The 14,853-nt window shown below is 30.9% G+C and overlaps 3 protein-coding genes across 4 annotated transcripts; 1 reads left to right on the top strand and 2 right to left on the bottom strand.

Moving 5' to 3' along the window:
* Positions 1 to 5: 5 nt before the first annotated feature.
* On the bottom strand, positions 6 to 3,720 carry LOC132803076 (uncharacterized). Of its 2 annotated transcripts, none has more exons than XM_060815314.1 (5): positions 3,583 to 3,720; positions 1,373 to 1,860; positions 1,059 to 1,284; positions 814 to 982; positions 6 to 716 (listed from the first exon to the last, which is right to left on the bottom strand). In XM_060815314.1, exons 4-5 carry the CDS (start codon positions 898 to 900, stop codon positions 204 to 206), a joined length of 600 nt encoding a protein of 199 aa, XP_060671297.1. In that variant the 5' UTR covers positions 901 to 982; positions 1,059 to 1,284; positions 1,373 to 1,860; positions 3,583 to 3,720; the 3' UTR covers positions 6 to 203. Both variants share the same exon structure in this region; 1 of them encodes a protein (XP_060671297.1).
* On the bottom strand, positions 1,870 to 5,410 carry LOC132803077 (uncharacterized). The gene is made up of 3 exons (XM_060815317.1): positions 5,165 to 5,410; positions 4,875 to 4,985; positions 1,870 to 3,787 (listed from the first exon to the last, which is right to left on the bottom strand). Exons 1-3 carry the CDS (start codon positions 5,340 to 5,342, stop codon positions 3,570 to 3,572), a joined length of 507 nt encoding a protein of 168 aa, XP_060671300.1. The 5' UTR covers positions 5,343 to 5,410; the 3' UTR covers positions 1,870 to 3,569.
* Positions 5,411 to 6,975: 1,565 nt separating this feature from the next.
* LOC107406898 ((+)-neomenthol dehydrogenase) lies at positions 6,976 to 10,891 on the top strand. The gene is made up of 4 exons (XM_016014122.4): positions 6,976 to 7,153; positions 7,260 to 7,521; positions 9,870 to 10,055; positions 10,300 to 10,891. The coding sequence occupies exons 1-4, from the start codon at positions 7,098 to 7,100 to the stop codon at positions 10,735 to 10,737; spliced, it is 942 nt and encodes a 313-aa protein (XP_015869608.3). The 5' UTR covers positions 6,976 to 7,097; the 3' UTR covers positions 10,738 to 10,891.
* Positions 10,892 to 14,853: the final 3,962 nt, after the last annotated feature.

The raw sequence follows: 14,853 nt of genomic DNA, 5'->3' as shown, positions 1-14,853 counted from the left end.
TAAAATAACAACTAACCAAATCAATAAAGTGCATGTTAATATTCTAAAACATAACACATAATAATAAAATTATCCGTACATGCATAATTAGAAACTAACATTCAATACGTTACAATATATGTCCATAAGTTTCAATTCCAAATGTTCATAGTTGTCATCCTCTCATACATATCCATAAATATATAATCCACAACAATACTAATTTAGTTATCCAAAAATCCACGAGCAAATTCAATCTTCTGCGCATCGGTTTTAATAATCTTGAAAACCTCAACGTTCGATGGATCCGATCTCATTGCCTTAGAGATTTTGAGATTGTCAGTAATAGGGAATCCTAACCTGTCAAGCTCCATAGCTAAGTATTGTGGATAGTTGATATCAGACTTCTCCAACTTGTCTAACTGTGTAGCCAATTTATCAATAAACTTATCTGCTACATTGTTTAACCCGCTAACGATGTCAACATCCTTCGATTGAGCTTTCCTCTTACCTCTTAATTGGGATTGTGTAGGCAGTTGACTATGTGTTTGATTCATAGACATTGGAGAACCCACATCATCAAATTGGTCATTGTCAGGCTCCATATTTATATCATTAACTAAATCAATTGGAGTTTGTGCTCCATGTCCTGTTGCCCGATCTTTCCCAAAAATATTAGCAAGCCTCTCATATATCGGAAAAGGTTTATCTCTCCAACTTTTTGCACTTGGATTACTCTAAAATAAAAAAAGCCATCATTTAGTAAAAACATTATATATTTAAGATAAGAAACACAAAATTCAATAAAGGTATTTTTCTTAACAAAGTCAAAACCTGCACATATGCTTTCCAAGCATCGTCACTGTCAATCTCCACACATTTAAGAGTGTCATTCCATCCAAATCCACTTTTGTTCAGCATGTCGTATATGATGCCGTATTGCTTCTTCCACTTTTTTAGCTTTGATTCGTATATGATGCAGCATCCACTAAGTAATAACAACCTAACACAGAAAAATATCTCCTATTAGTTTATGTAATGTTAATCCACTCGATGAAATATTTAAGGATTGGTCTTACCGGTTGGTACTTTTAGTCCATTTGGCCTACTTATTGCATCTCGAAGTACTCTGGAATCTGAAGCGGAGCCTTCCCAACCCGGTAATACAAATATAAATTCCATATTCGGGTTACATACACCTAAGACATTTGTTGCTATCTCACCCTTTCTTGTTCGATATCTTGGCTTATCGATTTCAGGTACTTTCACCTTAATATAAGTTCCATCTAATGCTCCCAAACAATTCTACGACACAAACAATTTTACTAACGTCAGATAATGCTACAAGTCATCTAACTATAAAATTAATAACCAAACTAGTCCACATACGTACCTTAAACATTTTCCATCTATCATCCGAGCAATTATCCGACACAGGTTCAGGATGCCTCAACAAAATGGAATGTAAGCGCAACACCCCATTCAATACTGAATTGAAATATCTACTAATTGTCTCCCCTGATCTATAGAATCGACTGATAATTGTACGATTTTTTGTATGATGAGCAATTATGTGCAAAAATATGCACACTTGCTCTTCCAATGTAACGGTACCATCTCTTTTCACATATCCATCCTGGCGTAATAACCGACATAAAATAACAAATGTTCTCCTATCCATCCTCAATTGACTAATACAAGTGACATCATTGTCCAACAAACTATCTATAAAAGATGTACGCAATTCGGTATTCCTAGTTATTCTATTCCTAACACCTCTTTCATTTCTCCTTTGCCACGCTACATACATGTACATAAAGAAGATAAACATAAAGCCCCAACAAAAAGATTGGATCACAACTAATTTTCTTCCATCCATCTCTACAAAAAGAAAAAAAAAACAAATAAAAAAATTATAATGCATACAATAAATTGAGCTGCTATTGCCAATACAATTGAATATATACAGCAAACAAAAATCTTCCATAAATAATATATTTATATATTAGCATTCACAATAAACATTATATATATTTGGAAGGTCAAAATAAAAGATGGATTTAAGTTTTTAAACAAACTATATGATGTTTGAAGATAGCAAAGTCTCAACTTCATGATATTATCAATTGATCTAGTTCAAGTGCACTTTTATCTAAGCGAAAGCAAAAACACTATCTGCTCTTCTTTTTGGCTTTAACTCTCATATTTCCTACTTCTTAAGAGTGATTTTAATTGGGTACAATTTGATAACAACTTCTATTTTCTTAATATGGACTAATAGATTTCTAGCATCCCTCCATGGCTTGAATCTCCATTGAGAAAATCGTATAAAGAAGGGAGTTAAATGCCACCAGGATTTACAAAATATAGTAGACTTTATTGGGTTTAAGATTTAAGGTTTTATAGATTTTTATTATACTATTAGGTGGAATATATAAAAAACCTATTACATATTGCATATATTTATAAAAAAATAAAATAAAATAAAATAAATTGGAATCAAATTTTGTTCACGTTAATTTGGCACTACATTTTGTCCAAAATACTAGTCACCCATCACCCATGGTATTTTTCTTCCTTTGTTTTCAAATGTAAAATGCTAATGCGGCAAACTTGTCTAAGCATATGCCAACTAATTCCTACGAAACAAATATGCCAATTAATTCTTTCTCGGATTTGGGAAAATGATGATCAAAATCCATGCCTTTCCATTTAATTTATAGCCAACCACAAAACTTATTTCAATATTCCAAGTGGAGCCTTTTTCCAATATTACAAGCAAACAAAGTTACTACTTTTAGTATATTATTATTTTTAAAATAAGGGCCAAAAATTCCCTGTGCAATCAAAATTCAGAAACTGATTTAGAGAACATGATAGCATTGGAAACACCAATTTCTTAAAGCCAAAAAAAAAAAACAATTACATTCCGGCAAAATCAAACTATTTTAATCAAATACTTCAGGTCACTATGTAAAGCAGAAATAGAAGAAGTTGTCCACATATTACCGGTCATTTTTTTTTATAGATAAATATGTTGGCTTCATTTTCACCTAATTATGAATTTGAATTTATATACATAAAATAATTGGGCTGGACCAAGAACTCTGAAAGCAACCCATAGCCTCTACCATCAAATGCAGACATTTCTTCAATTTGATATGGGCCATCATTTTTGTAAGGCACACACATACATACATATGATGTTTACAGTTCCCACTTTAGGCACATCATCTATCTATAACAATTATTTCTCAGAATTCTCTCCAAACAATTTTTTGTATCAAACTTAACCAAACAACTTTAAGTAAAACAAGACCCAATTAGAGAGAAAACTTGAATATAAATTCCTAGATCCAACTGCCTAGCTTTTATTGCCAGAAATTCTACACAATCTAATAATTGTCTAAACATCTAAGAAAAACACCAGCCATTGAACCTAAACGCATATATGCTTTTCAAACTTGGAGCATTAAAAAAAAAAAAATGCAAACATGATTGATACTTTGTTCATGTCAAACCAGGACAGTTGATTTTGATGAGCTGAAAAAACAAAAAAAGAAAAAACAAATAAATCTCATCTAAAATTGTCAACACGCCAACCTCTGAGTGATGTTTCTGCTATACTGCTGCTTAAAATTGTCAACACGCCAACCTCTGCGTGATGTTTCTGCTATACTGCTGCTTAAAATTGTCAACACGCCAACCTCTGCGTAATCCTTTGAGCTATACTGCTGCTTCCTTTTAATCAAAATGGGAGTATAATTTAATTCTGAAAAGTACAGTGCACATGCAAGCTTTAAATAACCTGTAGAGAAATAATAATATATAAAATTACACAATTATATAGTTATCGTCATGTCCCCTCATATAGCTTGATTATAGCTGCCACATGCTCTTAGCTTTTTTACAGTCTTTTGTCCTTTTCTTTATTATGAAAATTCATAATTCATGATATATACATGCTCTCAGCTGCCACCTCTTTCATTGTCCAACACCCCATAAGAGACAACCTTTATTCCTTCTACCTCATTTTCCCAGTGATCATTAGCACTTATCTTTTTCCTTTGCAGATTCAAAATTTTTGCACCAGATTTTTTTTTTTTAAGTTTTCAAAAACTGGTATTTCTGTCATTAAACGTAAGTTTCACATTGGGGATAAGATGACAGTGATAGTATGATGGTGGGTATTCTAAAGCATAGATGTGCAATTAGTATTGTTACTTTTATACTGCTAAATGACATTATGACTGTTAAAGGTCAGTTGCACGCTCTGTATGGCAAAATCCAGAAATGGGATTTTGATGCACAAAAGAACAGGATATGCATTATGCAAATTGGGAGTAAAGACTAGTTTGTGCGCTTTGTGTGGCAATATGCATTATGGTGTTTTTATGCAGAAAATGAACAGGTTATACATTATGCAAAATGACAACGGAAATAAGTTTCCACGCTTTGAATAGCAAAGTGATGTGCCCCCCACCCTCTCTCTCTCTCTCTCTCTCTCTAAGAATTCTACTTCTGCACTGCCTTTGTTATTCCGAAGTTTCAAAGACTGCTAGTAAGAGGCATATCAACAAGATATGATTGAAGCAGAGTTGATTAAAAGATAATTGTAACATGCACAAATCCAAAAATTTTGAAGCCTCACACGTGCACCAAAAGTAGATTACAATTATTCACTTAATTTTTTATTTCTGGTTTATAGAAACCATCCTTGAACCAATTGGATGCCTCTGTATTGCAGTTATAGCAAATTGAGAATGCAAATCGGTAACATGAAATTAAGCTGTACAGTTTACTTTGCACTAGACTCAGCACATCAGATAGGGAGCAATAAAGTTTCTTTTTAAGAAACTAGCTAGTGTTTCGAACTAAGCAACTAACATATTTACCAGGTGATGATGGCAGATCGATGAAACAGAGGAAGGATGCAGCAGAAGATAAACTCACCGGCCAGAAATGCTTCGAAGGGTAGTTTGCCTCCAAAATCAAGCTTCTTCCTCCTTAATATCAAATCAAGCCCTAACATAAATAGATCGAAGCTTATTTCGCAGATCAACAAATGACATTTTCCAAAAATATTTCATAATTTTTTAGCTAAAAATTAAGGTAAAAAACAAAGAAAAATAACAAGATGATGATGATGGAAGATTGCCGAAACAGAAGAAGAAGACATGCTCACCGGCCAGATGCTTCGAAGGGGATGGTGATGCGAGATCGACGATGCTTCGAAGGGGGCGGCCAGAGATGCTTCGAAGAGAGCTCGGTGGGACAAAAGTGACCCAGTCTCCAAATGGGTCAGATTTATCCCCCTCATTTGGGATAAATTGATCTACGGGACAAACCTGTCCCCCTCCCATTTTCACTTGCCAAACACCGGACTGGGACTGGGTCCTGTCCTGACCTGCCCAGTCCGGCGTAACAAACACGCCCTCATATCATTAATATTTATATAACTATTGGCATGCAGCTAGCTTTATCAACCCGCTAGTTGCCATGTGCGACCTTTCTTTTTAATGTCTTTTCCAAAAATCAAATCAGATAGAGTGAAATTTTACTATATTATAAATGTTGTAGTTAATTATTATACGATACAATATAATATAAATTTGTAATATATATATATATATATATATATAACATCAACGTTACATTGTTATGGCATGTCATCAATTATTACCGGTGATAAATAATATTTAAAGTTTAAAGTTGTAAAATAATTATTATTTTATGACAAAAGCATAAAATAAAACGCCAGTCAAAATCTTCAAATGAATAATGAGTTTAATCCACTATCTGCATCCTAGAATGTGTGGTCATATATAATTTTTGTTTTCGTTTTTTCAAAACCTCCTAGAAAGCCCTTGAGAAAGCATTTAGAATGTGCTACTTCTAAGTTCTAACCCTTTGCCACCTTTTTGGAAAAGATGGAACGATGGCACAAATTAAGGAGAAACAGGAAGAAAAAAAAGTTAAAAGTTATATATTAGATAATATCAATGTGTATATATATATATATATATAGTCAATTTTTAATAAAACACTTCTAAAATGGCAGACTAAAATATATTACAACTCGTGTAAACTTTTTAAAGAGATTTGAGAACGGATAAAAAAAAAAAAAAAATCTGACCTTATTGTTTTCATGAAGACATCCAGATATGAACATTTCTGTTTATATATATATATATAGGTACATATAAATAGGGTAGTACATGCATATGGGTTATTGGTATTGACATGTATGTTTTTAATTTTGACACAAATTTAAATTAGAGGAGGCTGGAAATAATTCTTCATGTCACATGCCTAATGGAAGCTCCAACTCTAAGACAGTCCTTCATATCTTATAAATCACCAATTGTACACACATCAAATTAGTTGACTTTGGACACAAAAATAAATAAATAAATAAATAAAAGAAGATAGATGAGCATATATATATATATATATGGCGAACAGCGGATGGGAAATGGGGAATTATTCGAACGAGGAATGGTGATAACAAACAAGTACAATTATTACAACAACTATATAAACAATAAAAGATGAAAGAGATTCACCCAAAAAAACAAATAAGAAATAAATGATGAGAGAGGAAATTTATAACTTGAGGATGCCAATTGCCTTCTCATAATAATCGACATGCACCCATGTGTATGCAATAAAAAAAGAGAGACTTCAGAAGTGGGACTGCCTTGGCCTACCGCTAGCTACCTAGCTAGATTCAAATTAAGTTTTGGCGTAGTGGAAACAAGTCATTCAGTTTTTATATCCGTGAATTTAAAAGTTGAAATTTGAGTTTTGATAAGTTTTGTTATTGTCTTGAATGGTCCATACTCTATACTACCAAGAGGCATCTGTTTTTCTTTTAGTAAAAAAAAAAAAATGTCTCTATCGCTGTCCCAGGAGAAAAGCCCAAACTCTCTTTGATATGCATAACTAAAATACAAAATGACTGCACTTCCCTATTTTTTATTTTATTTTATTTTATTTGTTTATATATGACCTCAACGCCTTGTAACCTTACCTTATAAATACACCAAAAACCCATCCCAATTCGACCAACACCATCTGCTATAAATATTCATATCCATATTTATGCAAATTAATATATGGCTTTCAAAGAAGCAGAGCTCCCTTTTCCTTCTCCTTCCCTTTCTCCAACCAGGTATGTAATATATGTTATGTGTAATTAATTTCCGTTTTAATTAATTAATTAATTCCTTGTGATGAGGCGCACATAATTAATATTAATGTTAATGGAAAAAAAAAAGATGGTGGTCCAAGGACACTGTGGCAATAGTGACCGGATCTAACAAAGGAATTGGGTTTGCGCTGGTGAAGCGGCTGGCGCAGATGGGTGTCTCCGTCGTCTTAACAGCAAGAGACATGAAGAGAGGGTCCAAGGCAGTTGAGGCACTCAGAAGCCAAGGGCTTTTGTTGGTTCACTTCTTTTGCCTTGATGTCTCCGACCCTGCTTCCATCACCACCTTCGTCTCCTGGTTCTCTCTTCATTTTCCTGCTTTAGACATTCTTGTAAGTCTCTTTATTTTGCCCTTTCAATTTCATATTACCCCTCCATGTATGATATATCTCCTATTTCATTTCTACCTCTACTTGCCTACCACTCTGTATATACCAATATTCTTACACTATACGTATCCACAAAAAAAAATAAAAAAATAAAAAAATAAATCATTTTCATTATAAGGAACCGAACAATATTAAATAAAGCACAGCTAACAAAATAATATTAAATTTTTTTTTTCTTTTCTATTGATAATTTTAATAATATTTTTTTTAAAGTAATTAATGGATCGTTTCATCATTATTTAATTACAAATTCATTGTATAGAGTTTTGCATGTATTTCGCTGGGCTGAATCACACTCACATGCATGCAATTTAACAAATATATTTTTTTGCACTCCTTTCCATGTGTTTCTTTGTTTCCCTCTCTCGATTTTTTTTTTATACGATTAATTTGGGTTAAAAAATTCAATTTTTACTCATGGAATTCTATTATGCTTCAACAACCATTTATTTGTTGAAGCGTACGTCTTCATAATTTTCTAATTTCTCTCTGCTTGAAGTCTTATATGTGGAGTAATGTATACTCGTATATAGTGCTGTTGTCATATACGGGATCAATTACATGTGACCCACGAACTATAATGGATTATATGATTACATGTAATTGATCCTGTTATGCTTGTCTATTTTGATAAAATACGTGTATATATATATATATATATATATAGAGAGAGAGAGAGAGAGAGAGAAAGAGCAGTTTCATAATAAAAAAATTACGAATTATTTTTGTAGATATATATTTTCCATCACAAAAACAAATTAGTGTTGCTAATATATTAGTTGTATAGTGTTTAAATATTAGAAATTAACTATCTCGAAAAAATATTAGAAATTGATTTTCAAACAAATAAACGTAAAATATTTATTATTTATCATAAAATGCTGATAATGGCAAAAACTTACATGTAATGCGTAAATGATAAAGGATATGTATGATGCATGATTTGAATTTCAACTAATATATAGTTAGGATTTATATGTCGATCTCGATGAATAAAAAAAAATGTTGACCGTTTGATTCGATCATTGAGTACAAGCTAATTGATTATACATTTAGGTCGATGATGTTGAAGAAAAGCAAAGAAAGAGACAAAAATAGTCCAATATAACACATAAGAAATATTTGAGTTAGTTTGTAACCATCTAAAAACTATTTAATTTGGTGTTAGATGGAGATAATGAACTTATATATGTGTATGTATATGTATATATATATAAAACTCAACACATATTAAATATATTAGGTTGATTTGATTTATTTATGGTTACAAGTGCTTATAAAATTTATTTTTTCTAACTAGATTAATAAATCTATATTATGCCGTTTATTGATTTTAAATAATAATTTTTGAACTAAGGGTTTATTGAAAAAGATTTAATACTAAAGCTATTAAATTGATTTAATATAAATCTAATTATATGTATATATAGAATTTTAGTATGATAAAAATGCTATAAATGACTTATAGAGAGGAACATGCTATGCCATGTTGGTTGACCATATAGAAAAAAGTAATTTAACCAAGTTTAAAAAAGTAAAATCAATCAAAAGTAATATTTAATATTGGATCTCATGACATACGATTCTGTGAAGTACTATTCTTTTTTTTTTTTTTAATGTAGATTTTATTAAAAAAATAAAATTTTTTTTAAAGAATATATCATTGATTAGATGATATAGATTGAAATATAGGAATCATACAGGAGTCTTTCTCTATGTCAGTTCCAAAATTGTTTCCATATCAAACCCCAGCTAAATATATATTTGCTTTGTAAAACGCTTAGGTGCGTAAAGTATCAAAAGAGTAGGGATTATATTCACCCATGTACGCGCTTTGTAGTGTACATATATATATGTCTAACTAAATTAGTATCCATTTGTATAGACTAATTTGTAGAGAGAGTACCATTTGAAATTATGGGATTGAACAACAACAAGCTAGCAAAAAACCGACTGTATAATATATATAATGATATTTCAAGTTTCAATGATTATTATTTGAATATAATTAAAAAAGTTAAGCATCTTTTTCCAACTTGAAACTGTTTAGGAAACCCCGTGGTGCACGAGGATGTTTAAAGAATATATGTGAAGTACATATGAACACAAGGCAGGATTCGAAGCCAGCCCAAATTGACATTATCAACTTGTTTATATATATATATATATATGAAAATTGCATTGTTTGCATATACATATATATATATATATATATAGCGAGAGAGAGAGAGAATATAATTTGAAATATTAATAAATTAATAATGGGAAATTAAGGCGTATGACTGTTATAGGTTAACAATGCGGGAGTATCGTTCAAGGAAATCCATGAAAACTCAGTGGAGCACGCAGAAACAGTGATGAAGACCAACTTCTATGGAGCCAAATTGCTGACAGAGGCCCTTCTACCCATGTTTCGTCGCTCTTCTCAGTACTCTAGCCGGATTCTTAATATTACATCAAGGCTCGGCTCAATCAACGTAAGTTAATGAATTATTTAATTAATATTTTATATATACATATATATATAGTAACAAAAAAACAAAAAAATTAAATCAATTAATTTAGTAGCTAGCTAGTGTGTCAGAATCTAATTGGTTTGCATAATTAATTAATAATATTTTGTAGATTGGTAATGAATAATATTAAATAATTAATGATGAATAATGTTGAGTAATTAATAATTATAATTTTGGATGGATGTACATATATACATGTGTATAGAAGGTGAGAAACCGTGTAATAAAAGAAATGCTAGAAAGGGAGGATGTGAGGGTAGAAGAGATAGAAGGGATGGTGAGCAAGTTCCTGGAGGATGTGAAGAGTGGGAGATGGGAGAGTGAAGGGTGGCCTGCATTATGGACTGACTACGCCGTTTCGAAGCTGGCACTCAATACCTACTCCAGAGTTCTTGCAAAGCGGTATCGAGGAAGAGGCCTGAGCGTGAATTGCTTCTGTCCAGGCTTCACTCAGACGTCAATGACCAGAGGCAAAGGCACTCACTCCGCTGATGAGGCCGCTGAGTTTGGAGCAAACCTCGCCTTGCTTCCTCCTCAACACCTTCCAACTGGCAATTTCTTTTTAATGGGATCCACCACCCCTACTACCAATACTACTACTAATAATAATAATCTCATTTCTATCTTTAATTCTAAACTCTAGAACCTTATTTTATATACCTCTATATGTGTATGTTTATATAATTGTGATTAACATCGTTGGTCTTTGTATACATACATATATATAGAATTTTGATTTGTTTTTGAAATATAAAATGCTCTACTACTTTATATGTTTATTGACTTGAGCTAACAATTATTAAATGTTACCATTTGCCTAATGAAATTTTTAATTTCAAATCATTAGTTGAAATATTATTCTCAGCATTTGAAATGTTCTCAATTTATCTTAATTGGTACAAATTTTCAATGTATCTTTACCCGTTTATTTTGGAAGAGGTTCAATGGGAATATTTATACATGGTGGCGTTGTGGGAACGCCATCTATATATCCATTCCACATGTGCATGTGCATGAAGCCCCCTTCAATTTTTTTATAGAATTCAGCAGTGTCGGTCAGTCATTCAACATTTCTTACCTTTATATTCAGCTAAGTACAGAGCAAAATTAGGATTTCGTTTCAAAGGCCACGGCCCACCAAACTTTTGACTGAAATAGATATTATTCATTTTCAACTTTCACGTCCTCAGAATTCCACACTTTTGACATAGTTGTTTATGGATGGTTGAAACTTGAATATATTTCCATTTACCTAAGAAGTACGTAAAATTAATGCTCTTGCCATCAATGTTTTTCAATGTTTTTTACAGCCAACAATTTCGACCCTTCAAACACCCTTTTCATCACTGTAGCTACAATAATTACTCATAATTATATTCCTTAATTAGGTCTCGATTATGTTGGTGCATCATTAAAAACGATATCAACGATTAAAGTAAAAATATTGACTTTATTACACCAAAAAGTAGAAAACAAAATCTGTCTCTCTTTACGTATACCATATATGACTCATCCTAAATTTAGCAGAGGAAACTTAAGAACAAAATGACACAAGCACAACACAACAAAATAAAAATGTGCCCTTAGACTAATTATATGCTCAGCTGTGAGTGGCAATTTGTTTGAATAATTTAACATATTAATCTTTGTTTTTTGAAACCATCTTATGGCAAAGCTAAAAAGAACAAAACAAAGAAAAAAAAAAAGTAAAAAAGAATAAAAGGAAAACAAACGAACTCTGAAAATATAATCAATATAATTTGGCATATTGAAAATATAATCCACAGTTGCACTTTGAACTTTGAACATTTTCCTTTTGGCATTTTAATTGCTGAACTTCATTTTTTTTCCTTTTTTGGGTACATTTTCATCCTTAATATATTTTTTAATCAAATTTTAAGAAATTTTGGGACGTATGACAAGGAAACAACCAAATTATAAATAAAATCAAACATTCCAACAAAACCCTTACACTTTGTTTTTTGAAACCGTCTTATGGCAAAGCTAAAAAGAACAAAACAAAGAAAAAAAAATGTAAAAAAGAATAAAAGAAAAACAAACGAACTCTGAAAATATAATCAACATAATTTGGCATATTGAAAATATAATCCATAGTTTCACTTTGAACTTTGAACCTTTTTCTTTTGGCATTTTAATTGCTGAACTTCATCTTTTTCTTTTTTTGGGTACATTTTCATCCTTAATATATTTTTTAATCAAATTTTAAGAAATTTTGGGACGTATGACAAGGAAACAACCAAATTATAAATAAAATCAAACATTCCAACAATTCGATCCCCATGGTGCACCACCCCTAATGAGGGAGTTTTTCCCTGAAAAATCAGGATTACTGGACGAGCTCGGAACAAAGGTTTAAAACCCCAACCGGGAATGGGCTGGGGATGGGGAATATACACCCCCCCTCAAACCTGGCCCGGTATATATATTTATTTATTTTTTTTCTAGTTTCATTTATCTAAAACATTATTTTCTTCTTTTCTTATAAGCTTCAACACTAAACTCTCAATTTTGTCTGCTGACATCGATGTATTTTATTGTATTTTTATTTTATTTTGGTCACTTTATTTGCATTTTATTCATAAAAAAATTATATAAATTTTTCAAAAAAAAATTATATAAATGATTAAAAAAAAAAAGCGGGGAAAAAACGCCCTGCCCCGCCCCGTCTTCGATTGGGGAATCCCCTTCCCCGGCCCGCCTATAAAGAAACGGGGAAAACTGGAGGGATGGAATAGAAAATTCCCCATGGGGACGGGGATGGAATTTTAAAAACCTGCTTCGCCTCGCTTCGTTGCCATTTCTAGCTAGCAAAGCTAATATGTATTTGTTTATTTCTTTAAAAATCCAACCAAAACAAAGTGCATACATGGTGACTTATGAACAAGGTTTAAAATATCCGATATTTTCATTTTTTGAAGGGATTGAAATAAAATTTAAGTTCGACATGGAAATGGATAGAATTTCAATAATATCCATTGAAATTTCAGTGGAAATTTCGGCAAAATTTCCATGGAAATTTTCAAAAAATATCTACATCAAATCTTTAACGATTTAGTTAAAAAAATCTATAATTTTCATAGAATTTTCCATGAAATTTCCACTGAAATTTCAAAAATATCCGATATTTTTTTTTTTTTTTTTAAATTCATAAATATTATTGATATTTAGTGAAATTTTTTTATCAAATTAACTTCATTGATAATTTTTTTTATCTTTTAATTGCTTTTTAGACATTTAGTAATATAAGTAAAATGAATGAATTGAATTGAATAACATTAATAAGTTCTACTTATTTATTAAATATCGATAAAGCAAAAATAAAGAGATTATGGATTATATTTTTAAACTTTAGAAATCTTAATATTTGAAACTATAATGGAAGATGATGATGAAAAGGGCAATCAAATATACCAATGGTTGAACATGAAAGGAATCTTGATCCAAAGATTGCTCAACAAGCTAAAAAAATGGAATAAATGTTCAAAAAGTGATTGCTGAAGAAGTAAATTCTAGTAGTGGTGATTCATTTCAAAGGTTTATGAAAGAGCCAACTAGAACTACTAGTGCTTCACATTTACAATTTGAGACTCAGGGAATTTTGATCCCAAGATTGCTTAATAAGCTGAAAAAAAGGGAATAAATGTTCAAAAAGTGATTCCTGAAGAAGTAAATTCTAGTAGTGATGATTCATTTCAAAGACTTATGAAAAAGCCACCTAGAATTACTAGTACTTCAGCTCCATCAGATGGTACACATTCACAATTTGAGACTCTTAGTAGTCACTCTAGCTCTAGTGGTGATTAAGATAACTTCAATAAATTATCTGAATTAGAAGTTAGAAGAGGTAGTGGCCAAAGGGAATGACCAAGTTAAGAAGTTGAATTAAGCCCATTTACTGGTGAACAATATTATACACATGTAACAAAAGATGAATATCATGGGAGTAGAGATGTAGGTCAAGGATTCAATGCTGTTAGAAAAAACTATATACGTAAAGAAAAATCTATAATGGAGATGTCACAACAAGAAGAAGATTCAAGTTCTATGAATTTTGGATCTATGAGGGTTAGAAGTCATTTTCATAATCTTTATTCAATGGATATGTATGGAATGTCATTAAGTAGCAACTCATGGTTACCATCTAAAACTCAACAATCAAAGAATAGTAGTTATGCACATAGTCAACTAATAATGCAATATCCATATGATTAGTATATTAATAATTATATGCAAAATTATCAGGGAGATATATCTTTTCATAACTACTTCTCATATTTTATATCACAAAATCAAAATGAGGAAAAAATCGGTGATTTTCAACCATCCAAAAGTTCTATGTGGTATTAAGATGACATTTATGAACTACAATATAATTGTAATAATCATTTTATATATTTTAGTTAATAAATAATTTTATCATATGTATATTTTTTAATATATTTTTATTAATAATAATTCATCTATTAATATTTATTATAAATCAATTCACTAAGAAGAATATAACATCTATTTAATATTTTAGTAAGTTTTATAATCAATCTAATAATTAATAAATTAAATAAATTAATTCTAAAATTTTAATAAAAATTTTTATTTTTTAAAATAAATTTTTATTATTTTTTATAACTTTCTATCTCTATTTGATATTTTCATATTTTAAAATATCGATACTTACATCGATATAAATTTTTTAAACTTTGGTTGTGAAAGCCCAGCAACAAATTCCGGCCATTTAACA

This window comes from Ziziphus jujuba, chromosome 1 (genome assembly GCF_031755915.1).
Source record: "Ziziphus jujuba cultivar Dongzao chromosome 1, ASM3175591v1".
Taxonomy (NCBI): Eukaryota; Viridiplantae; Streptophyta; class Magnoliopsida; order Rosales; family Rhamnaceae; genus Ziziphus; species Ziziphus jujuba.
This window is presented reverse-complemented; position numbering and strand designations above follow the sequence as displayed.

Excerpts from the sequence above, each read along its gene's own strand:
- LOC132803076 (XM_060815314.1), bottom strand. The coding sequence starts at position 900 with ATGCTGAACAAAAGTGGATTTGGATGGAATGACACTCTTAAATGTGTG. Across the intron at positions 717-813 it reads CTTGGAAAGCATATGTGCAG|AGTAATCCAAGTGCAAAAAG; the intron begins GTTTTGACTTTG and ends TTTTTATTTTAG.
- LOC132803077 (XM_060815317.1), bottom strand. The coding sequence starts at position 5,342 with ATGGGAGGGGGACAGGTTTGTCCCGTAGATCAATTTATCCCAAATGAG. Across the intron at positions 4,986-5,164 it reads CCCTTCGAAGCATCTGGCCG|GAGGAAGAAGCTTGATTTTG; the intron begins GTGAGCATGTCT and ends TTTGATATTAAG. Across the intron at positions 3,788-4,874 it reads CGATCTGCCATCATCACCTG|GTTATTTAAAGCTTGCATGT; the intron begins GTAAATATGTTA and ends ATTTCTCTACAG.
- LOC107406898 (XM_016014122.4), top strand. The coding sequence starts at position 7,098 with ATGGCTTTCAAAGAAGCAGAGCTCCCTTTTCCTTCTCCTTCCCTTTCT. Across the intron at positions 7,522-9,869 it reads TTCCTGCTTTAGACATTCTT|GTTAACAATGCGGGAGTATC; the intron begins GTAAGTCTCTTT and ends TGACTGTTATAG. Across the intron at positions 10,056-10,299 it reads CAAGGCTCGGCTCAATCAAC|AAGGTGAGAAACCGTGTAAT; the intron begins GTAAGTTAATGA and ends ACATGTGTATAG.